The 25,676-nt window shown below is 42.3% G+C and overlaps 1 protein-coding gene across 6 annotated transcripts in view; it reads left to right on the forward strand.

The window, feature by feature from the left end:
* The window catches only part of LOC309702303 (stonustoxin subunit alpha-like), a 54,398-nt gene that overhangs the window by 11,058 nt on the left and 17,664 nt on the right, over window positions 1–25,676 (forward strand). The window contains exons 1-5 of one of the 6 annotated variants that reach the window (XM_082526927.1): window positions 17,640–18,160; window positions 18,252–18,317; window positions 18,599–18,704; window positions 23,435–24,115; window positions 24,441–25,575. The exons of 1 other annotated variant lie outside the window; for it this stretch is intronic. In XM_082526927.1, coding sequence (XP_082383053.1) covers window positions 18,687–18,704; window positions 23,435–24,115; window positions 24,441–25,133 — 1,392 coding nt within the window. In that variant the 5' untranslated portion in view covers window positions 17,640–18,160; window positions 18,252–18,317; window positions 18,599–18,686 and the 3' untranslated portion in view covers window positions 25,134–25,575. Of the gene's footprint in view, window positions 1–6,406; window positions 7,221–16,154; window positions 16,316–17,639; window positions 18,161–18,251; window positions 18,318–18,598; window positions 18,705–23,434; window positions 24,116–24,440; window positions 25,576–25,676 lie in introns of those variants that run through there. 4 more of the 6 variants (XM_082526926.1, XM_082526929.1, XM_082526925.1 and 1 more) reach the window with 4 other exon arrangements.

Here is a 25,676-nt window from a genome sequence, read left to right on the forward strand (position 1 = left end):
ACCGAGCGGATGGTGCGCTCAGCTGATTGCACAACCCTCTGTAGTGCTTGTCTGTCCGGCATGGTGCTGTTCCCGAACCAGACAGTGATATAGCTGCTCAGGATGCTCTCAATAGTTCCTTTATATAAGGTGGTCAGAATCGGTGGTGGGAGCCGGGCCTTTCTCAATCTTCTCATAAAGAAAACACACTGACAGAAATCTCCCCGTGTAGTGAAACGGGCCTTGGATTACCGCTCTCCGTCTCTGCTGCATGAGATCATTTTCCTGCAGCACTGTTGACATTTTCAAGTTGTTGTTGCGGGTTCAGCTGCTTTAGCATTTAGTCAGGGTCACATCAAAGATGGTAGAGGAGAGAGCAAAGATGGTAGAGGGGAGAGCAGGAGTCCAGGGTCAGCCTCGGCTTTTCCGGGCCGACAAAGCAGCCTGTAATCAAGCATAAAGAGAAAAAACAAAACAAAACAAAAACAAACGAACAGGAAAATCATGTTGTATTGGCTGTGTTACTCAGAGAGGGGAAAAACAACGGGACCAGGCCCTGTGTCAGCCTTCTCTCCCCCTTTTTTTTTTTTTTTTTTTTTTCACCATATAATCCTCTCATAACCCACCAAGCTGACAGGACAACACAGGTACATGTTAAAATTCTTAAGATCATGTTTAAAGCACAAAAATGAAATTTTCTTTCATTCAGTAATCACTTGTATTAATCAATCAGAAGAAAACATGTCACAATTTGACTTTTATTAACCACTAAATTTGTCGTGTAATCACTGGTTGTGATTTTTTTTTTTTTTTTTTTGAAGTTAAGTTGTTGTCCTGCAACCCAGAGGGTTTATTTGTTAGTAGTGGATAAACTTTATTGTGTAACGGCGGGTGTATGTTAAGTTTCACTGCTTTAAACTTGCTGGAAAATCTTCACGTGTTCATGGGTGTAAGCTGTTTCTTCATTGCGTGTATGTGCGTTTGTACATGGGCTAATTTAACGTTTTTTCTCAAACGAGGCATTTCTCTAGCACGTGCCTCTCTCTCACATTTCTCTGCTTGTGTGTGTTTTTGTTTCACCTTCTTGTTGTGATGCTCCAGGCGCCTTCCCAACCTCCACAAGTCTGTTGGCCGCAATTTTATGTGTAAAACTTCTCTTAATTTCTCCTTTAATTCTCTGCTAGCTGCTGTCTTTTCCACAGCTGCTGATTCTTGCTGATTTTGTGTCCATTACTATAATTTTGCTTCGGCCGCCGTGCTTGTGGGGGCAGTTGGTCCAGCCCCATAGCCACCTGTATCAACACACTGAGAGATTTATTTAATATCATTTTCATTACTGTTAAATAGACTAGCAGGCAAGACGCCCACCTTTGCACTGCAGACTACATGCCAGTCTCCCAACACACTCCTCTCTGAGTTTCAGCTTTAAACTCCAACATCATTCACACCCCAGTCATTCAACACCTTATTTGTAGTATCATAATCAGCAAAATCAGCGTTTTACTTACAGGCATGTATCATTGTTTGCAAATCAAAATTATAAAACTCAAAAACACGCTAAACAGGAAGCAAAGTCCTCTGTGCGCGTCACAGCTCATTTGCATGTTCACACACCGTCTAAAAATAGCTCGCAGCGCTGCAGTGCGCTGTCGTCACACACAGGGTCACACAAAGCTCAGACAAAACTCTTCTATTTTATATTACAAAGACGTCTTATATTTACAATTACTGACAGGCCTGACAGATTCAGCACCTAACAAATTTCGACAAATTTAAGTTAACGGGTCCAACCGAAGAAAGCTTCACTTTTTTGTAATCAATTAAACAGTATCTGTTACTTCTGGGAACAGTTTCTGACCTAACTTCTAAATCCCTAACTCAATTTAACTTTGTCCAAACAAGCACATGACACCGTTTTAAACGATGAGGAGTCTCGGTAACTCCTAGCTTATTTCGGGATGCCCTGTACCCCACAGTTAAACCAAAACTGAACTACCCCTGTTCGCCGACAGGTCAAGACCGCGCGTCCACGGCCAGGAGGGAGCGTAACCTCCGGGCTATGTGCTTCTTAGCATCTTCCAGTGCCGTCCTATAATAATTTTAACCTAACCGATTTTGAAAAATTTTACCATAACGGGTCCCACCGAAGAAAGATAACTTTTTTACGACCAATTAAACAGTCTCTGTTACTTCTGGGAACAGTTTCTGTCCTAATTTGTAAAACTATTAAACAGTATCTGTTACTTCTGGAACAGTTTCTGTCCTAATTTCCCTACCAAACTACCTGAGCCTTCAGCTCAATATCCAGGGACTCAAACCCAACATTATTACTTTCATATTTCTTCAACTTCATTAAACATTCTTAAGCAACTTTAACTGCATACCACACGGTGATTCTCATCAAAATCAAAACAGACACTCTACCAGTAATTTCAGTGAGTAGACTTTAATTTAGTCATATCCAATTTGGCACATTTTGGAAATAATTCAACAGGTAGTGCCTTACCTTTAGATAAGCCGGCTTTTGTCCACTCAAATCAGACCACTGGCTCGTGCCTGTCCGTTCGACAACCTCGGACCGTCCAAACTTTTAAATTCCACCCCAATACCACAGGACGAGCCCCCAAGCTGTTAAGGTTCAAAATATTGGGGATGGAGACAAGAGAAAAAACCACAATAACAACACTGGTCCGGCCGGGTTGAGTCAAACGATGATTTAATGATCACACACGTGGGAGATGGACACTGATGCAGACAGCCTCAAAATCTCAAAATGGTGGAGCATTGCTCAAACTTTTATAACCTCTGGTGCCTCCACCTTATCATAAAAAGCCTAAACATTCACATGCTCTCTCTCACACAGCGCCTAAGCTACGACCTTGGCTCCCTGTTTATCTGCTCCTGCTGAAATGGGGCAGAAAACTCCAGCACACTCTGTTCTCTTCTACTCAGACAAATTAGACAATAACCTTCTGCGAACAGTATTTCTTATAACTCAGCAATATAATGCATCATAAAACAATATCATTCATTCACAACAAGTCAGCAATTTAATGTAATGCAAATCAGTTTAACTAATGCAATAGTTATCAGCTTCTTCTAATTCAGGAGAATAATGCAAACTAAAACTACATAATAATTCACAATCTTTAATTAGGGGTATAACATGGCATAAAATAATATCATAATTTTACACTGGAAACAGTGGCAAAGTGTTTTTCTCCATGATTATAATGGGCTTGGGAGAAATTCACTTATATGTGACATTGATCACATGAGAAGTCCTGAGCCTAAAAGGATTGCAGCGAGTCAATCCAGTCCAAAAACAAGGAGCTGTTTTCCTTTAAAATGATGACATCATCTTGCTGGTGATGGAGGCTCGAATAGGCTGCGCGTGAGACTCCATTATCAGCAATATCTGGTATGAATGTGTGTGGATGTATGCATGTGACTGGACTGTGATGGCCTGACGACTAAAAGTTTAACTGACTTGATACTGAGACAAAAACGGTGCCGACTTTAGGATTAGTGAATGTCCACAACAATTCACCCAGCCTGTAGAAGAAGGGTGGAGGTTTTGTCTTGCTTTGTTTGTGCAGGAGCAGAAAGATGACAGAGACTAAAGGGGGAGGCTGTAGCTTCACATGAGTGTGAGCTGCAGACTGAACCCTTTGGTTGCTAATGTTGAGTCACTGATGTTTGCATTAAGAAAATTGTGTTTTAATTAAGGTATCACATTATATTGTTGGGAATGTTAAATGCTAAAGTGAAGAAAAGCTTTGATTTCACTCATGACTGAACATGTCATTATTAACCATAGCAGGCCACTGTAAAGAGTCAATTAACTGTTATAGAGGAAAAAAGGCCAAAAACTATGTTAATACCTATGAATAACAGGCAATGATAGACTTGTCACATTCAAAATAGAGATATGTAATAACAAACACGGGTCCGTGTCATTTAGGTTCTCCATTGAAATAGTCAATCATTTAGAAAAGTAGAATATATATATATATATGTCTCAACGCTGTTTTTCAATAATATTAAAAACCTAAAAACTATTGTTGTGGAAGATAGAAGTCACTGTGACAGCCCTCTGACTGTGGAGGATGTTTGTAATCCTATTTCTGCACTTAAGGCCAACAAATCTCCCGGCACAGATGGTTTAACTGCAGAGTTTTATGAATCATTTTCTAATCTCCTGGCTCCGTTCTTACTGCAGCTTTTCATAGGAAGTGTAGAGAATAACATCCTCCCTCCTACTCTTACTCAGGGTCTCATAACACTTATTCCAAAGCCAAACAAAGACTTACTTCTTATTGATAATTGGAGACCCATCTGTCTGCTCAATGATGACTAGGGATGGGTACCGGTGTCCGGTGCCATGATTGCACCGGTTCTGACATAAACGGTAGTAACCAGACCGAAAAGCAGCGCACATTTCGGTGCTTTATTTCGGTGCTTTTTTTCCTGAGCCTTGATACACTTCTAGCCAATCATTTTACGTTTCCGAGGATAGTAGGCGGGGCCAGGTACGTACGTTCTGTTAGAGCAGAGCTACCAATTAGAAATGCCCAAGACGAAGCGTTCAAAAGTCTGGGTGTACTTCACAGCAAAATATGCAAACTCAGCAGCCTGCAACAAGTGCTTTAAGCTGATACTGTGATACTGTCAAAGGAGGTAACACCTCAAATCCGATGAAACACCTGGCGACGCATAGCGGGTTTTTTAAAGCCGAGAAATGCACCGTATTTGATGGCAGCAGCAGCCGTTCTTCTCTGTTGTTCGCGTGTAATTTACGTTGAGTAGGCTAACCACGTTATTACATTAATGCATGTAAGGTGAACTAGCAAACATCATCATAGCTACATGCGGCTGTCTTCTTGTTTGATGGCAGATACTCCCTTCACCCTGGCCAAAAAGGCTAAAATGACCAAAGAAAAAGAGGGAAACAGTTAAACATGAGAGGTTTTTGGATAAAGTTTGTATTTTTTCCATTGGTTAAGCACTGCTTCCAGCTAAGAGTGATACCATATATGCCCCATAGCTGCAGAAAAGGCTAACATTGTTATCTTTTTACACAAAACCAGCTGAACATGAGAGGTTTTTGGACCAATTTTGTGTTCTCCATTCTTTAAGCACCGGTTTGAGCACCGTTTGAGCACCGGCACCGTTTCAAAAGTACCGATTTGGCACCGGTATCGGATAAAACCTAAACGATACCCATCCCTAATGATGACTATGAGATTATGGCTTTAGTACTTGCTAACAGAATGAAAGAGTTCTTGGACACAATTATCGATGAGACACAATCAGGCTTTATGAGAAACAGACACCTTTCTAAGAACATGAGACTGGTTTTAGATCTACTTGATTACTCTGATTTGGTATCTGACTATAGCTTCATTCTCTTCCTGGATTTTTAAAAGGCTTTTGATACAATTGAACATCAATTTATTTTCCACTCTTTGGAAAAATTTGGCATTTTTCTGTAAAGCTATCAAAACCTTGTACACGAATGGCAATAGCTCAATTAAAACGATTAAGACTCCATCCCGAGATTTGACCTGTTATACAAGGAATCAGCACAGCTGATAAGGAGCTCATCATCAGCCAGCTAGCTGATGACACCACACTCTTCTTGAAGAATGCAAATCAAATCCGTCCAGCCCTTAGTGTTATTAGTGATTTCTCTGAGGCATCTGCTTTATGTCGAAATCTAAAAAAATGTGAATTACTAGCAATTAAAGGCTGCACTGCAAATGCTCTCTGTAACATTTCTGTTAAACAAGAAGTCACATATCCAGGACTGTTAACATCCAAAGACCAAAAGTCAAGATGCTCGTCAAACTTGTCAAACACTGTTGGGGAATTCTCAATGGTGCTTGGTGCCATACCCTCAGGGACTTTAATGTTATATAAAAACACTGACAGCTCAATATCTGCCTCAGTCACTCTCCCTGATCCAGCTGAGTCAGCAGTGGGAAAAATCTGCTTTTCACAGGAACTTGGTAACAGCAATAAGAGAATACGTAGTTTATTCCAAGAAGATATCATGTCTCTCCCATATATAGAATATCTTACTGGAACCGACATGTTCCAGATATCACCTGGAAGACAGTCTGGATGATCCCATAAATATCTAATTGTGAACAAGGTGAAGGAAATCTCATATAAAATTCTTCATAAATGTGACCCAGCCAGTCACTATATGGTAACATTTAAAAGAGACATAAATACTAATTGAACTTTCTGTGGGGATCATCCAGAAACTGTGGCACATCTCTTTTGGTTCCTCTACACAGAGATTCTGGAAGAATTTAGCAGTTTTGTTATTGTCCATATTTTAAGGGAGTTTTCTTTACGATGGGAAAATGTTTTATTCTTTTTCTTTAAGTTCCCCAGGAAGAATGATAAATGTTTTTTTTATAAAAAAATTGTTAATACTTTTAGCTATTTTATATCCATAAATGTAAGTTTATTAATAAAACACCATATTTCTGCCTTTTTATAAGGATATAAATTATAAATACAATCAATTTCAGACTCAACCAACAAAAAGCCTCTCAGAACAATATTTATATTGTAACAGTTGCTATTGTAATGCAGTGTATCACCACATGGCGGCGCCTCCTGTCTCACGACTGGTGTCACCCCCTTTTTGTTCTTCTTCGCACTCCTCCTGTAATGGATGCTCCCGTGTGTACGCGGACTAGTGTGCTCTTTAGTAATGTGTGGTAGAGGTAGCACTTTTATTTTTGATATTGTAAATAAATGAGTACTTTTTGGAAAGTCAGAAGCTGTTTCTCATTCGCTATCCACCTGCACACCTCTGCGGCTGGCTTCATCTCCACTGCACGTTACAACTGGTGCCCGAACTTTTTCCCCTTGGACTTCAGACAATTTTTGCATCCCGCCGAGGATTCTTCTCTTCTAGCACGTGAACTGTCTCGGAAATCCCCCCAGTTTTGCGGACGCTCGGACGTTTTCTCCAGCCATGGCCGCAGCCTCAGCTCAGGTGGGACCCGACTAATTTCTGGATACCGTGGTGTGCCGCTGCTCCGCTTGGGAGAAAGAAAAAGAGAGAAGCTGACTCCGCGACGCGAATGGACTCCGTGGATTTGTTATTTGTTGTTGGTTTCGTCTTCTAAGGATTAATTCTTCTGTGGAGAGCCTGGACATGAACATTTCTGCTGGCTTTTCATTCCCCTTTCCCTCTGCTGAGACTGACTGTAGCACATGTAAGTGATAGCTTGGCCGACTACAACCGTTGGTGCTGGTCTTCGGCTCAGTATAACGAAACGACTTAAAACTAATCTTGCATTGAGCTCTAGTGTTGCAGATATGCTATTGTAATAACATGGTTCTGATCACTCCAGTCTAATTTCAGTTGTTGGGCGAAATTTTATATGTGTTTTTTCTAAATTTAATCTTGAACGCATTTTTGCAGTTTTGTCTTTCTAGTCTGACCTAAGTGACTCTTTTACTGCTATATCAATAACTGCGCTGTGCCTTGGAGCGGCTTAATTTTTTTGAAATCGCAATGGCACACTGCCCAGACGACTCTGACTCAGACATGGAACTTACCTCGTTACCTATGTGCCAGATAGTTGAAAATGTGACTCCTAGCCTTAGCCAACAAGTGGTGGAGTTAAGAACTGAGGTGAATAAGCTTAGTGATTGTTTACGTGACTCACTGAACATACAGCAGAGTTTACTAAGGCAGTGGGACCAACTCACAACGGGGAACTCTCCCCCTCCTGCAGTCCCACAGTCTCCTGTTTTCCCAATGGCCACATCGACACCTCATGTTCATGTGATGGACAAAACTGAACCCACCAACAGTACCAATCCGTTCCTGCCCAGCAACCCATTTCAACCTACAAATCCTTTCCTCCCATCTCACTCACTTGAACTCAGCAGCACTTCCAGAGTGATTGCGGCAGCTTTACATCACGCAAAGCTGGAGCCTCCTGTGTATGCTGGGGACGGAAAAGTGCAACCTGAGGACTGGTTAAATGCAGTTGGCACATACAAAGCCTCATTGAACCTAACTGATGGGCAATTGCTAAACGAACTGCCACACTTTCTTGCAAAAGAGCCCGGGAAATGGTTCAAGGCACTGAGCTCCCACATCACATCATGGGCTCAATTCTGTCAACTGTTTAAGACAGTTTTTCTGCCCTCCGACAACCAAGAACGCATCCTGAGAGGAATTTTGGATCGTGTTCAGGCTCAGGACGAGCTCCCAACGTTTGTCGCCCACATGTTGAGTGAGTTTGACAAACTGAAGAGCCCCCCACCTGAAAAAGACAGAATTGACCTAATTAGTAAACATGCTCTCGAAAAATACAGAGTTGCCCTGTATGGCGCTAATGTCACTTCTGTAATGGACCTGCTGCTACGTGCTCATGAGCTTCACTCAGTGCTTGGACCACAAAGACCACAGCCTGCTTTATGTAGCAAAGACAACTATAAGCCTGAACCTTACTGCTTCAAATGCTCTCAGCCAGGGTTCACTACACGCACCTGCCCAAACTGTAACACCCACAACGAGCCTCGAACACCACTAGGCATGGCCCAGTCCAGCCATTGCCAGCACCTGGCCCCTCTGACCCTGGCCATGAAAAGGTGGAATTAAGCAGCACCACATCCCAGCCACAATACAGGCAGTCGGGAAACTACAGGGGGGGGGGAGGACATTTCACAGAGGCCAACCTTCCCCCAATTACTAACGGAGCCTCACACGCCCGATTCACTACAGGGTGGACACAGTCTTGGACACTTGGAAGACAATTTTTCACAAGTCCACTGGAATACCCCACTAAGAACGAAAGTGAACTTCAATGCTTCATCTGTGGATGCTACCCTCGACACGGGTGCTTCCCTCTCGGCTGTACGAACAGATCTCATTCAAGTAAATGACTCTTACCCTAGAAACACAAGTGAGTGGAATGGTCCTGCAGTTAACCTCGCCAATAATGCTCCCTGTATCCCTGTTGGTGTTATTTGGCTCAATATTGGATTCATGAACAAGAACTTTTACCAGCGTTTTGCCATAATACCAGATTTGTCCTCTCCTTTCATTCTGGGAATGGATTTTATGGCAAGAGCTTCTGTTTCTATTCACATTCCCACTAGACGAGTCTACATTGAGGACATCCCCTGCCCACTCGCAGACAATGAAGAGGACCTTCAAAATGATTACTCACATTCACCTGGAACACTGATGTCTTTGGACTTGGTTTGCTCCGACTTAACAGCCAAACTGTCTGAAGCAAGTCTCTCAGAGAACAACAAGGATGCTTTACTAAATCTGCTCAGCAAGTTTAGCTCCTTGTTTGATGGTCAACTTGGTCGAACGGCTCTCACTGAGCACGCCATAGAGACTGGCAATGCAACACCTGTCAATCTCCCACCCTATCGCACGTCACCTGCTAAGAAACGTGTGATTGAAGAACAAGTGCAACAAATGTTGAAGGACAACATCTTTGAACCTTCCACAAGCCCTTGGGCAGCTCCTGTAGTCATTGTAAATAGAGCGGCCATGGAACCAAGGTTTTGTGTGGACTTTCGAGGGCTCAACCAAGTTACCCGAAAAGACTCTTATCCCCTGCCTCGTGTAGATGAGTCTTTGGACTTTCTGGCAAGAGGAAAGTTTGTCTCGACATTGGACTTAGCGCGAGGCTATTGGCAGGTTGCTGTAGCAGAGGACTGGAAGCCTAAAACTGCCTTCATCTCTCACTGCGGTCTCTTCCAGTTTCGGGTGCTGCCCTTTGGGCTCTGCAACGCACCTGCAACTTTTCAGAGACTCATGAACTGTGTGCTTGCTGGCCTCATTTACAAAACGTGCGCAGTCTACCTGGATGACATTGTTATCGCCTCACCTACCTTTGAACAGCACTTAGTGGATCTTGAGGAGGTGCTGGGCAGACTCCAGGCTGCTGGCTTGTCATTGAAGCTCAAAAAGTGCCAATTCTGCCTCGATGAATTCACCTTTCTCGGGTACCGCATCACATCATCAGGTGTTAAGCCCGATCCGGACAAAGTAAAGGCAGTTAAGGAGTTTGATACCCCAACCTCAGTGAAACACGTCCGTCAGTTCCTTGGCTTGACTGGCTATTATCGACGCTTCATTCAGAATTATGCCCGCCATGCCGAACCTCTTCACGCCATCACCAGAAAGGACAATGCTTTCCACTGGGACGACAGCTGTCGAAGGGCCATGGACACTTTGAAGGATCATGTCACATCAGCCCCGATCCTGTCATTTCCAGACTTCAACCGTCCCTTTTCCATTCACGCCGATGCATGTGACATTGGTCTTGGGGCAGTGTTGATGCAAAAGGATGACAAGGGTCGTGAGTACGTTGTGGCTTTTGCTAGTCGCTCCCTTCACAAAGCTGAACTCCCCTACTGCACTTCAGAGAATGAGTGACTCGCTGTGATATGGGCTCTGGAACACTTCCGCCCTCGTCAAAACCCAACGGGCCGACTCGCCCGCTGGTCACTTCGTTTGCAGGACTTTGATTTCACAATAGTGCACAAACCTGGTGCACAGAACAAAGTTCCCGACGCACTGTCACGCCACCCTTTGCCTCTGACCTGTGACAGGCCGACTGATCTTTTACCAGATCATGCTGTTATGGGCAGCCTGGACATTCGTACTCTGCCCCCCGTCATTCTGGCTGACCGTTCACAATTCAGACAGCTGCAGTTAGACGATCATGTCACAGGTCCACTCCTCAGAGACATTGAAGCAGACTCTCTGAACAGCTCGGACAATGCCACCTTGTTACAGTATGTTGTGTATGACTCTCTTTTGTATCACAGAGAACCCAAGTCCACATGTGCTTTGCACCCTTTGAAAGAGCTGAAGCTGTTTGCCCCTACTTCCATGAGAGGCACCTTGCTGGACTATTACCATGACCACCCCACAGCAGGTCACTTGGGTGTTTCTAAGTCATTGGCTAGACTGCGTTTTAGGTTTTTCTGGCCCAAAATGGCAGCTGATGTGAAACGCTATGTGATTTCATGCTCAGTGTGCCAACTCACCAAGCCAAGTCAGAAAAAAGCAGCCGGTCTTATGGTTCCCATTGTCCCCCAGAAACCCTGGCAGTATGTGGGTGTGGATTTTGTTGGGCCACTTCCCCGCACCCCCACTGGTAATGCTTATTTGATTGTGTTTGTTGACTATTTGACTAAATGGGTTGAAGCCAGTGCTGTCAAAGAAGCTACATCTCAGGTAGCAGCTGGTAAATTCGTCACTGACATTTTTGCTAGGCACCCACTTACCATGACAGCTATATGGAGAGGAATCTGTCTCCCAAGGCCCTACTTGGATATAGGGGGCCCGGCTCTCCGAGGCCGTGTTATCTCAGAAGGGTTCATCCAGACTCTCCTGTCGACTGGCTTTTCATCCCCTCGGTGAGTGGAATATATGAACGTGAAGGCTCTGAGCCCGAGAATTTACGCCCTTTAATTCGAGAAACTCGAGCTTCTTCCAACAACAATGTTTTCACCCCGCTGTCTATGGCGCTCTTTAATGCCCGATCTTTGACGAATAAATCGTTTGTGCTTAACGATTTTATTGTTTCTAAAAATCTGGACTTCCTGTTTTTGACTGAGACCTGGCAACGGGGGTCGGATTATTCGGCTACTATTGAAATGTGCCCATATGGCTTCTCTGTCATTAGCCAGCCTCGAGGATCTGGTCATGGAGGAGGCCTCGCGGTGGCATTTCGGAGCCGTTTTAACTGCCGTTCAGTGAAAGTTGGACACTTTCTGTCTTTTGAACTGCAGCTCATCAAAATCGGAAAGAAGGATCCTTTTTACTGTGCGTTGGTTTATCGCCCTCCTGGCCCAAACAGCTCGTTTTTAGCCGAGTTTAGTGATTTTCTGTCCTCTACTATGAGGTTGTCTAAATTGCTTCTTGTGGGGGATTTTAATATACATGTTGATGATGAGTCCGACCTCTTTGCTAGGGGTTTTACCAGCATCATGGACTCTTTTCATTTTATCCAACATGTATCTGGCCCCACACATAACAAAGGCCATACACTGGACCTTGTTTTTTCTTTGGGTCTGAATATTGATTATATTTATTCTAAGGACATTTTTATTTCTGACCATTATTGTGTCTTTTTTAATATGTCTTTTTATGAGCCTATGTCTCCTGTTCATCGGACAGTTATTTCCCGCACTTTAGACTCCTCCACAGCACAGAAGTTCTCTGATGTTTTTAATTTAACATTATCCCCACAAAACGATGTTGATTTTTCTATAGATCTATTCAAATATCATTGTCTTTCGATCTTAGATGAAATCTGTCCGATTAAAATGAGACCTGTGCCTGTTTCCAAGTCTGTACCCTGGTTAAATGACAACATTCGTCTTATAAAACGTAATTGTCGTAAAGCTGAGCGGTTATGGAGGAAAACCCACTTAAATGTTCATCTCCTTTATTTAAAGGATCTTTTAGCCTCCTTTGACAATGCTATTAGAGTTGCGAGGGCTGCTTACTTTTCTCAGTTGGTTTCAAAGAGCAGAGGTAATCCTAAAGTTTTATTTGATACTATTACTAATATTATTACTCCTGCTCCACCTGCTGCTATTATTTCTTCTGTGTAAGATTGTGAAACTTTTCTTGCTTTCTTTTTAGAAAAAATTAGCAACATAAGGAAAAACCTGTCTTTTTCAGCGTCTGCGCTGTCTGTTCCCACGCCAGCTCGGCCTGTTGTTTTAGAAGGTTTTTCACCTGTTTCACTACCAGAGCTGGGAAAAATAGTTAGTGCAACAAAATTATCCTCTTGCTCTCTTGATTTTTTACCTGCATCATTATTCAAAAATGTCTTTTACTCTACTGCTCCCTGTATTCTTACTATAATTAATACCTCCTTGGCCTCGGGCATAGTCCCTGCCTATTTTAAAACTGCTGTTATACATCCCTTGTTAAAAAAGCCTATGCTGGACCCATCTCTCACTAGCAATTATAGACCGATCTCAAAAATTCCGTTAATTGCTAAGATTCTAGAGAAGATCGTGGCTAAGCAGCTTACAGCAGTTTTAGATAAATATAGTATTTTCGACAAATTTCAATCTGGCTTTCGTAAAGTTCATTCCACTGAAACAGCCCTTCTTAGAGTTTCTAATGACATTTTGTTACAAAGCGATGCAGGTAAATGTTCTGTTCTCTTAATGTTGGATCTTACGTCGGCCTTTGATACTGTTGACCACTATATTTTACTTAACAGGCTGAAACACTGGGTCGGTGTCTCTGGGACTGCATTGAAATGGTTCTCCTCGTATCTCTCTGAACGATATTCTTCTGTGGCAGTTTCTAAGTATAGATCATCTTCTGCGTCCCTGTCTTTTGGTGTGCCACAAGGCTCTGTGCTAGGGCCATTACTGTTTCTAGTTTATTTACTCCCTCTCCAGCACATTTTGAGCCCTTTTGAGGATATTTGTTACCATTGTTATGCAGACGATATCCAACTCTATATATCTTTTAAACCGGAAGAGGCTTCTAAGCTGCGGCTTTTAAATGTGTGCTTGGAAACCATTAAAGGCTGGATGGCTGAAAACTTCCTCCAACTAAATGAAAATAAAACCGAAGTCCTCTTATGTGCCCCAGATAGACATATACCCAGTATAATAAATGCTCTTGGTCCTCTTTCAACGTTTGTAAAACCATCTGTCAGGAACTTAGGGATTATCCTTGATCCTGCTCTTACGTTAGATAGTCATGTTAAATCTCTTGTTCGGTCTTGCTTTTATCATTTAAGAAATATTTCTAAATTGAGCTCTATAATATCCTATACCGAACTGGAAATTGTTATTCATGCTTTTATCTCTTCACGACTGGATTATTGCAATTCCCTGTTTACTTGTCTAAACAAAGGTTCTTTGGAGCGTCTGCAGATCGTTCAGAATGCTGCAGCAAGACTTTTGACGAAAGCTTCTAAATATTCACATATAACACCGTTGCTTATGCAGTTACATTGGCTTCCTGTCGAATTTAGAGTCCATTTTAAGATTTTGGTTTTAACTTTTAAGGCTCTTCAACAACAAGCACCACCATATATTATTGAACTTTTACAGCCCTATGCCCCTAGTAGGTCTCTGAGGTCGAGTAGTCAGGGCCTACTTGTCATTCAGTGTACGAGACTGAAAACTAGGGGTGATAGAGCTTTTGCTACTGTGGCCGCCAGACTGTGGAATTCCCTTCCTCAGGACTTAAGATCTGCTGATTCATTGATTACTTTTAAAAAACAGCTAAAAACACATCTTTTTAAAACTGCTTTTTGCTAACTTTGTTTGTATTTTGTCTTTTTAATCTGTTATATCTTGTAAAGCACTTTGTGATCTCTATCTAGAAATGTGCTATATAAATAAAATTTTACTTACTTACTTACCTCATTTCTGACAGAGGGTCTCCTTTTGTGAGTGAGCTTTTTGAACATGTTGTTTCTGCCTTAGGCTCGGTGCACAGACTCACTACGGCATATCACCCTCAGACAAATGCTACTGAACGCGTCAACCGGACTCTGAAAACTGCATTCCGCGCTTATGTAGGTGATAAGCACACATCATGGGACAAGTTTCTCCCTCAGATTTGCTTTGCTCTGCGCACCGCCCCCCATGACAGTACAGGTATGACTCCTGCCATGATGCTTTATGGTCGTGAGTTAGACACCCCGCTTGACCTTATCACTCAGCCTTCTACAGCAGGTGTTGATGAACCGGGTGTGCCTTACCCTGAGACTCCCTGCAGGAAGCTCACGACCACGCCAAAGCAGCTTTGGACTATAGCCATGACAGACAAAAACATTACTATGACTTGAGACATCGACATGCCACGTTTCGTGTTGGTGACCTTGTGAGAGTTAAGACGCACCCCAGGTCAGACGCTCAGTCTAACTTTACTGCTAAACTTGCACCACTGTTTCAGGGACCATTGTGTGTATCTCAGAGACTCAGTGATGTTAATTACAGGCTCACTTGGGTGGACTCCGGTGTGGATGCAGGTGTTTATCATGTTGTGAACATGCAACCGTTCCATACCTGGGACTCTCTCACTTCCAAAGAACATTCTGTTTCATTGCCTGCTGAGAGAGAGACCGCAGAGGGTCTGAACTCCCTGGCCCCCCTGCAGACACTGACATTGACTCTGAGCCATTCCCCTTTGATTTACCGGACATTGAGTCTTCTTCTGGTGTGGGCGCTGTTCCAGAGAGTGTTTCACCCAGATCTGTCCAGCACCCAGCTGCTGGTGGACATTACAATCTCAGGCCCAGACGTTGCCCCAGAGTTACGTCTGGCTGGAGCAACAAAAGATGGACTAATGATTTTCACACAACCAGGCTTGATCTGAAGTGAAATGTTTTGGTTAAACCTGTTTGATGCTGTCTTGTTGCATTGCTACTTTGAGTCATGATATGTAGATGTTTCTGTTTGCTCTACTTAATCCAGTTTTATGGCTCTTTCGTGCGTTAAGGTTCATTCTTGGCATTTACTTAGAAAAAAAAAAGAACAAAAGAAAAAAGTGAAAAAAACTAAGAAAACTGATTTTCCACAGTACATATTCGTCTTATTTTTACCAATTTCATTTTTAAATGGTCTTTTGCCCTGCGTGTGTGCACCAATCTTAACTGTAACCTCTATGTATAGGGTACTGTTAGGTGTGGTGTGTGCTTTTTCAGCTGTGTACGGCTGAGGACAGCCTTTTTCTCACCAGGGGGGGACTATGTAACAGTTGCTATTGTAATGCAGTGTATCACCACATGGCGGCGCCTCCTGTCTCACGACTGGTGTCACCCCCTTTTTGTTCTTCTTCGCACTCCTCCTGTAATGGATGCTCCCGTGTGTACGCGGACTAGTGTGCTCTTTAGTAATGTGTGGTAGAGATACACTTTTATTTTTGATATTGTAAATAAATGAGTACTTTTTGGAAAGTCAGAAGCTGTTGCTCATTCGCTATCCACCTCCACACCTCCGCGGCTGGCTTCATCTCCACTGCACGTTACAATATGTTGATTTTTTTCGCCTACTCATATCATCATGTTTTTTACTCCTGGTTCTGTATGTTCATGTTCTGTTCTTTTGTAAACTTCATCTGTTTGTATGTTGTATACTCATTGTGTTTCAATAAAGTTCAATTTAAAAAAGAGGTACGTTCTAAACGAAGCTTCAGACGTCACTGATCACGTGACTCTGGCCAAACGAATCAAGCCTCGACACGGTGCTTCTGAAGCAGCGCGTTGATCTTTCTGACACACGCACCGGAGCGTCAGCTTCAAGCGGACCATCACTACGTCTCACATCTAAAGGTGTCAAGGTAACTTTGAACTGAGTTCAGTCAATCTGGAGTTTTTCCAAGTTTTCTGTTGCTCTCTGTGAGAGAAGAGCGTTAAAGGCGGGGCTCTCCAGAGTCCAGCAAAACAGGAAACCACAGCTGGGTGTGTGTAAGTGTGCAAACCAATAGAATGCATCGTGGTGGGGGGGGGGGGCATCACGGGCAAGAAAAAAATAAAATAATCGGTCGTACCCATGCTTCCCCGACGTCATGCCAGCGCATATTGGGAAATTCGTAGGCACCGATCGGTTTTCTATCAGCCATTTGCTGGGAGTAAGGGCGCCCTCCGTTTGCGAGGTGCGCCTGCTGCTGGCGGCACAGGGAGGAGAGGGCGGGGCGGCGGGGAGTCTCTGGCTGGCTGGAGCGGCATCTAATAACCAACTCGCAAAACAAAATAAAAACAACACAACAAACAGATATTATGATACAGACTTATAATCTGCACCGATGTTTTTTCTAAATTCTATAAAGTGAGCGCGAGAGCCCTCGGTGCGCCTGCGCGCTGCTGAAGTCAAAGTAAACTTTATTGTCATCTCCGCTACAGACAGTCCAGCATATAGAGAGACGAGACGACGAGGCTGCAGTTACAGCGGTGCAAGTAAACAAACAATAAATATAAGAAGAGTAAGAAAATAAATCTACACTTTAGGACTCGGGGTAAAGGATCAATAACAATTTAATTTATAATTTACAGTTTGATGATTTAAAGTCTCACACAACCCGTCAAAAGGGGCGGGGCCGGCTGCTTCCAAGTAGAGCACATTTCATTTATAATGATGTAAATCCAAGCCCATCATGGATTCACGATCTGAATCCTGGGTTGTGTGAAATCCCAGAAATCAACCTTAGACAAAGTGAATCTGTGAACTAAGGTGTAGGTCTGTTAGGTTAATTGTGCTGATCCTCGGGTTGGGGGATTTGTGTTTGTACTGGAGCGCAAAATTCAAACCAATGGAAGATGGACAACAAAAGTTCAAAGCCATCAGGTGCTCAGGTTAGAAAAACGAGAAAAGATGCAGGTAAGCAGACGTGTGATTGGATAATGGCAGCTCATCCTGAACCAATCAGACTAAACTCCAAACAATACATTATGTTACAGATTTTAATATTAATTAGTCATTGTTACTTGTTGATTTGTCCTTTTCTCATTGTGTGACGAATTATGACGACTGTTTGGTAGCTGTTATTGTCTCTCTCTCTCTCTCTCTTCATGTGTGTTTCTCTGGTGAAACAATAGTTTTGTGTTAATGTTAGGGCTGCACGATTTTGCATAAAATGAGAATCACCATTTTTTGGCTTAGAATTGAGATCATGATTCTGTCATAACAATAAATAAACATAAAACAACAAATGTCTCACGTTTTGTTGTTGCAGCAAAATGTTGTCCTGCTTGAAATTCCGTCTCCACCGTTGCTCGACGCTGCGTGTACAGAGCAGGTAGTGCAACAATAGAAAAATAGTTGCGGGACGGCACTGTGTAGCGTTTGTCTAGGGTGTTGATCGTTTTCCTAAATCCCTCGTTTTGCACAGTGTTGATGGAGCCATATCTTTGGTCAGGTGATAAGTGATAGCCTCCGTGATGTCTTTGTGCCTGCGGGAGTTCGACGTGTATAGGGAAGCGCTGTATAAGGTTCCCGTTATTGATGTTTGGGTGGTTGACCGGGACGGATTTTCTCCTGTCACTTTCTCGTCATCCCTGACGTGCTCTCCGTTGTTTTTTCCCTGCTAATTTTAGCATCACACGGCACAGCTTCTGTATCACGTGGTATAAGGCTCCGCCCTTGTCATTTGTTGAGCAGGAAGAGTGAGCGCTTGTTTTCATGCAGAGTACGTCCCGGATCAAAATGTGAAGTTTTACAAATCACCACTTCTTTAGTGAATATCATTTCAGTCTCAGACAATCTCGTTTCTCCTACAGAGGTTGAATGCACCTTCTGCGGATGGCGGTACCACACAGTGTGCGTGGACTTCCCCTGCACAGAAGGCAACTACAAATGCTGTGAATGCTAAATAAAGAGAAACAAATGATCCCTGTTGTCTTTGCTTGATGATTGGTTTGAGTCTTGACAATCCACATTGCTGGCGTTGCATCTTTCAATGGCAGCAATGGCAGGTATCAGTGCTCAAAGCTTTTGTGTTTGTTTCCAACAAGTTGCCCACCTCGGGAAACAAAAATGTGTTCTTTTACTTGTCAGATGAACATATGAGACACTTTGACTCTTCAGTGCAGTGTGGAGCCTAACAAAGATCTGTTTTGTGTCCCAGCTGATCAGCAGGAGGAGGAGAGTCTGACGGAGCAGCAGAGGAACATTTTCAGCTACTTGGACTCAGCTCAGCCACTACAGAGGAAACAATGAGCTCAACACAGAAGGTGACAGACAGAGCAGGACCATGTGACCAAAGATATTTATCACCATATACATTTGAACATTTGCCATAACGATGTAGCTGACGATAGAATTGACACCAGACAAAATACTTTACAGCTGCACAACTTTATTAAAAACCCATCAATGTATTTTCACTGAAACAAGCAGCTGTTGTTTATGTGCATTAAAGTTATATAAAAATGTAACAGTGCAAATGCAAATTGCTCGCTGACAGTTTAACCAAAAGGCGTTTCCAGTGGAAACTGGCCGACACATCCTGAGCATAACCATGTATAATATCCACTAAACTTCAGAAGAGGTTATACAGTCGTGGCCAGAGATGGGCACTGTAATCTGATTACTTTTTTCAAGTAACGAGTAAAGTAAGGGATTACTATTGCAAAATCGGTAATTAGATTACCGTTACTTTCCCGTAGGAACGCTGCGTTACTGCGTTACTAAAACCGTGATTTTTTTTGCGAGAATGTCTCATGACAGTGACGTAAGCAAGTGCGACGTTGGTGACAGCAGCTGTGTGCAGATCAACAATGGATAATATATCGAGTGCGGGAGAGAGTATGAGCGTGCAGCGTTTAAAGTGTGGAAGTACTGACCTTACTTTGAGTTTGATTCCATAAAAAGTGACAAAAACATTAGCGTCCATCGTGCGTGGGAAGAAAACTTATTTTTACAGCGAAAAAAACCCCTAAACTTCCGAGCAAGCACCGAGTAGCTACGACGTGATGGGAAACTCACAGAGACACTCGCGCGGATTCTTCAACTGACCGCAGCACACCTACACCAGGGTAACCCTCCGCCTACCCTGCTCCTGCTTTACAGGTGAAAATAGAGCAAACGGACCGCTGAGTCTTTGACTTTATTTATTTTCTGCTGTGTTTTACTTGCATCTGTTTGAAAGAGTGAGTGAAAACACAAAAAATATTTTATTTTATGTGCTGGAATGTGTAGAAAATAGGTTTAAATGTTAAACTAATTTATTCAAGTCAGAGAATGTTGCATATAATTAAATGTTTTGCTTGATGCATAAAGTTAAAAGATTAAAACTGATAAAACAAGTTAAAAAAAGAGACTTTTCCATTTGATTACATTTTGTATGATGGATTATGTAGAAAAAGTAGAATTGGGCTGAAAGATCTATCACTTTATCACCTCTTCAGGTTGTAAATCGTGTTTTTAAAAAGTAACTAAGTAACTAAGTAACTAAGTAATTAATTACTTTTGAAAATAAGTAATCAGTAAAGTAACGGGATTACTTTTTGGGGGGAGTAATCAGTAATTAGTTACTGATTACTTTTTTCAAGTAACTTGACCAACACTGGTCGTGGCCAAAAGGTTTGAGAATTGCATAAATATTGGAACCTGGAGAAGTTGCTGCTTAAGTTTTTATAATAGCATTTTGCCTGCACTCCAGAATGTTATGAGGAGTGATCAGATGAACTGCATCGTCCTTCTTTGCCATGAAAACGAACTTAATCCCCAAAAAGCCTTACCACTGCATTTCATTGCTGTCATCAAAGGACCTGCTGAGACCATTTCAGTGATCGTCTTCTTAACTCAGGTGAGAATGTTGGCGAGCACGAGGCTGGAGATCATCATGGCTGTATCCCGATTCAGGTTCTGCAGCTTTAAAGTCCTCAAGGGCCGCGTACTCAAAGACCGCTAAGGCCGAAGTGCGAGGCTCGTAGGCTCGTGAAATGGGACGTCTAGCCTCCGTCGCGCTGCCCAGGTTGCCTAGCAACCATGATACTAACAGCTGGAAACGTTTCATACAGCTTTGTTTGACAGAAATGAAGGAGAACATATTTAGTTCATTTGTTTCTACATGAGCTCTGTGTGATTTGATGAGTATCTGAGGCTGAGACCACAGGACTGTAAAACATGATTGTTGGGCTTCATTTCTGTGCTGCTGGCTCTTCCTCCTCCTCTTCCTCACACACTGCTGAGTTTGTCCTGGTGGATCATCAGGGGTGCAAAGCCTCACAGATGATGTGCAGCAGTGGCTCCCTCAGTCTGTCCTCACTCTGGACACTTGCAGTCGTCACACATGGAAATCAAATGTGTGATAAGCTGCAGGATTCAAACACAAGTGTAACTTATAAACACATGTTCATACTTTTATTCCACAATCAGAGAGAAAGAAACAGAGAGAGAGTGCAGGACAGACAGACAGGTGACAGTCTCAGGTGTACACACTGCTACACAACAGCACCAGAGAAGCAGGATTTAGTGTTTGTGTTATTACGAGTGTAAACAAGATCACATTCATTCATCACATTCTCTGTCAGATGAAGGTCGACTATTGAACGGCGTATATTTTAAAGGCTTTAAAACCAAGTTAACGCTGAAAGTACAAACATCACTAATGTCACATAACTCTGCCGACAAGGCATAGCTATGGCTATGAAATGCTCTTTGTGTATCACTTCTTCATTATGAAAGATGTCATTAATCCACTAGTAATGTCTCATCTGGAGTATTGTTCAATCATTTGGTCAGCAGCTAATAAGAAAGATCTTAACAGACTTCAGTTAGTCCAGAATAAGGCGTCCAGATTAGTGTGAAGATGTTCATACTATACTAATATTGATAAAATGCATAATAACCGTTCTTGGCTTCCTGTACAGGCTAAAATATTCTATGGCTTACTTGTAGTTCTAAAGAAAGCAATTCTGTTAAACACACCACATTTATTCTGCTCAGCTGCAGTATCCAGATGAAATACATCATCATATTACACAGTTTTCAACAAGCTGCAATTTAGTAAATGCTCGAGTTAAAAGTAACGTTTTGTTAAACTGTTACATTTAGAGCAACTTTTAAGTGGAATAAGTTGCCTTAAAAAATTAGAGAATTATTCAAAACTTCAATGAACACTTAAAAGCCGATTTACAGAGCTTTTAGTTGTTGTAAATATTGTAAGACATGATTTGTTTTTGAAATTTGTGTAATGTGCCTCAATGTTATTGATATTTATCATCAACATTATGAACTTTATTTATAAAGCACTTTAAAACAACCACAGCTGACACAAAGTGCTGTACATTGGAACTGTAAAATAAAATTACATGAGATATAAATAAAACACAAATAAAAGAAGAGTGAAATCATTAAATAACTACTTCAATTAAAAAAGAAACTAAGTCTCACTGAGGTTAAAAGCCAAGGAATAAAAGTGGGTTTTAAGACGTGATTTAAAAGTGGACAGTGAAGGGGCCTCTCTAACATGCATGGGCAAATCATTCCATAACTTTGGAGCCACAATAGAGAAGGCCCCGCCCCCTCTGAGCTTCCTCCTGGATCTCGGTACCTCCAGGAGCAGCTGGTCAGCTGACCTGAGAGACCGACAGGGTGTGTGGAGATGAAGAAGCTCAGAGAGGTAAGGCGGGGCAAGACTGTGAAGGCATTTAAAAACAAACATAAGAATTTTAAAATTAACTCTAAAAGACACAGGCAGCCAGTGCAGAGAGGCTAGCACGGGGGTTATATGCTCTCTTTTTTGAGTCCCTGTTAGGAGTCGTGCAGCCGCATTTTGAACCAGCTGCAGACGTGAGAGCAACGACTCACTGACCCCCACATAAAGTGAGTTACAGTAGTCCAGGCGGGAAGAAATAAAAGCATGGATCACTGTTTCAAGGTGCTGCCTCGAAAGAAAAGATTTTACTCTTGCCAGTCGCCTTAAATGATAAAAACCGGACTTCACCACTGCTCTGATTTGGTTGTCCAATTTAAAATCACTGTCCAACTTAAAACCAAGGTCAGTAACCACAGATTTAAAATAGACTTCCAGGGATCCTAAAACAACAGGGGAGGACTCACAGGGACCACTGGGTCCAAACACCAACAGCTCTGTTTTCTTTTCATTAAAATTTAAAAAGTTTAGAGCCAACCAAGCTTTAATGTCATCTAGACAAGTCAAGAGAGGTTTTATGGAGATGCCATCCATGTGTTTTAGTGTCAAATAAAGTTGGCAGTCATCGGCATAACAATGAAATGAGATCCCATGCCTTCTAAGGATAGAACCCAGAGGCAATAGATACAGTGAAAAGAGCAGTGGCCCTAAAATTGAGCCCTGTGGGACGCCGCATGACAGAGGAGCAGAAGACGATTCGTAACCGAGAAGGCTGACAGAGAAATATTATTATTATTATTATTGATTGCTTATATTTGAACAATTGTGAAACCTCACTGTGGATGTAAGAGTGAAATTATGTGGATATCTTGAATCCACTTCATTGTGTAATATTTTATGTGAGTATTTGACGGAAGACGAGCAACATCTGTTGTGGAAGCTGACGGGGTTCCTTTAGAATAAACAAACATAGGATTTATTATCACTGAATAATTATGTATAAATCTATACAAATTATAGAAATATGTAATAGGAACCAACAAAATAATCTAAATTATAAAATAGTGTGTGTGTGTGTGTGTGTGTGTGTGTGTGTGTGTGTGTGTGTGTGTGTGTGTGTGTGTGTGTGTGCGTGTGTGTGTGTGCATGAGTTTAGTGTTTGAACAGTCATGAATTATCTTTAACACCAGGTTGGATGTAATGTGTTAGAACTACCAGCAGGTGGGGATAAGAGACCTTTAAGGTGTTTGGTGCCACGCTCCACCTTCAGGTTTAAAACTATTGTTAATGGAGTTTGAAGGTTGAGTTTGTTCCACGACTGCATTTCACTCACTGCCTCTGTTTGTATCTCTGTCACTGCAGGACCAACATAGAGCCAGAAGTCAGCGCTCTCAGGAGGCCGACAAACCTCACAGAAGAAAGGGAGAGAAAAAACACACCTGTGACGAGTGTGGGAAGGGTTTTACTGTGAGGGCTTCACTAAAACGGCATCAGGTCATCCACACTGGAGAGAGACCGTTCAGCTGTGACTTGTGTGGGAAGGGTTTTACTGTGAGGGCTTCACTAAAACAGCATCAGGTCATCCACACTGGAGAGAGACCGTTGAACTGTGACTTGTGTGGAAAGTCTTTTTCCTTGAAGGGTTCCCTAAAAACACACCAACTCATCCACAGTGGAGTTAAAGCGTACAGCTGTGATCAGTGTGGCAGAGCTTTTACTCACAGTAGCCACTTACAGAAGCATCTAGTTACCCACTCTGGAATTAAGGCATACAGCTGTGACATCTGTGGAAAAACTTTCAGCCAGAGAGGGTACCGAAATACACACCTACGCATTCACACCAGACATGATGTGTACTGCTGTGAACAGTGTGGCAAATACTTTACAACAGACGCACAGTTACAACGACACATGTTTACCCACACTGAGGAGAGACCTTATCGATGTGACCTGTGTGAGAAGACTTTTAAATCTCCACATCACCTGAGAGAACACCAACAGATCCACACCAGAAAGAGACTCTACAAGTGCAGCTACTGTGAGGTATGTATTTATATTGTTATCTTGTCATTTTAGCCTGACTGTTTGGAACAAGTCTGCTCATTAAACTGTGTTAGCATGTTAGCAATTCTACTGCATGGAAAAGCAGCTCTGAGTGATTATTCAGATTTTCCTTTCAGTTATGATTTTAGTATTACTGTAGTATTATGGTGGTAGTATTGTAGTTATTGCAGCCCAGTAAACTGAGTGTGTTAACTGAAACAGTCAAATGTAGTTGGACGTCTGCAGAGATGCTCTTTATTTCAGGCGACGTTCAGGATACAAATGTTGAAGGACTGACTTACACTGTCTTTGTGTCTTTGTTTAGAAGCAGAGCGACACAGATGGATCCAGTTCTCAACCCTGTCATCACTGTGGTGGTGGGAAAGACTTTCATTGTGACCTCTGTGGAAAAACTTTCAGTCGGCAAAAGACCCTAAAAGTACATCAACGTAGACACACTGGAGACAAACTGAAATACTGCAAAGAATGTGGGAGAAGCTTCACCACATCAAGTGATTTAAAACAACATGAACTGATTCACAGTGGGGTTAAAAAGCACCTCTGTGATCAGTGTGGGTCATCCTTCACCACTGCAGGTCAGCTTAAAACACACAAACGAGTCCACACAGGAGAGAAACCACACAAGTGCAGACACTGTGACAGAAGCTTCTCACATTCAAGTACTTGTAACAGGCATGAACGTGCACACATGGAAGGAAACTACAGCTGTGACCAGTGTGACAAGAGCTTCAGGAATCTCAGTTCATACTCCAAACACAAACGATCCCACGTTACTAATAAACTGTTTCACTGTTACCAATGTGCCCAAACATTCACCTCATTGTCTGCTCTGTGCAAACATCAGCGCGATCACTCAGGGCTGAAATCACTCCCATCACTGGATCACAGTGAATCTGAAGACACAGAAAGATCCTCTGGTTTCTGTGTCAGACTCAAAAAGCTTGAGATCAGGCTCCACAGAGTTCAGATAGAATCATTTAAACTTGTGTTGAACTGAACTGGTTGCTGGGCTGAACTTCTACATAATACAGATCTACATGGGATCTTCTTTTCTGTTGTTTTACTGAGTCAGTTTTGTCCTTTTTTCTCTGTCCTGGTTTTGCTCGTCTGTAAATGATTGAAACTCAGTCAAATAGTTCATTGTTCTCCAGCAAAACGTTTTGGAAACTCATGTTTAACCTTTAAAACTCTGACATGTTTTAGCACACAAGGCTTCATCGGGGAGTTCACTCATGATTGGACCATGAGAACAAAGGATTTTAGTTCTTTCAAAGAGAGTCTTGGAGATGTTTGATGTTTCTGTTTTTCTGAAACCACCTGAAAGAAAAACTATTTTTCTTGCTTTATGTAGTGTGGAAGTTTTTAATGTTTCTTCATCTGTGATGTTCTTGAATGTGTTCACGTGAAGATGGTACAAATAAACTGTCCTTTCAGCTTTAGCTCCTAATTTATTCATTATTTATGGATGTAGCACAGGACTAATTTGCCCACTCAGTAAATCTCACTCATGGCCAAGAAATTGAAATAAACCTTGTTTCCC

The sequence above is a fragment of the Aulonocara stuartgranti genome (assembly GCF_965226115.1).
Source record: "Aulonocara stuartgranti genome assembly, chromosome: 3".
Classification (NCBI taxonomy): Eukaryota; Metazoa; Chordata; class Actinopteri; order Cichliformes; family Cichlidae; genus Aulonocara; species Aulonocara stuartgranti.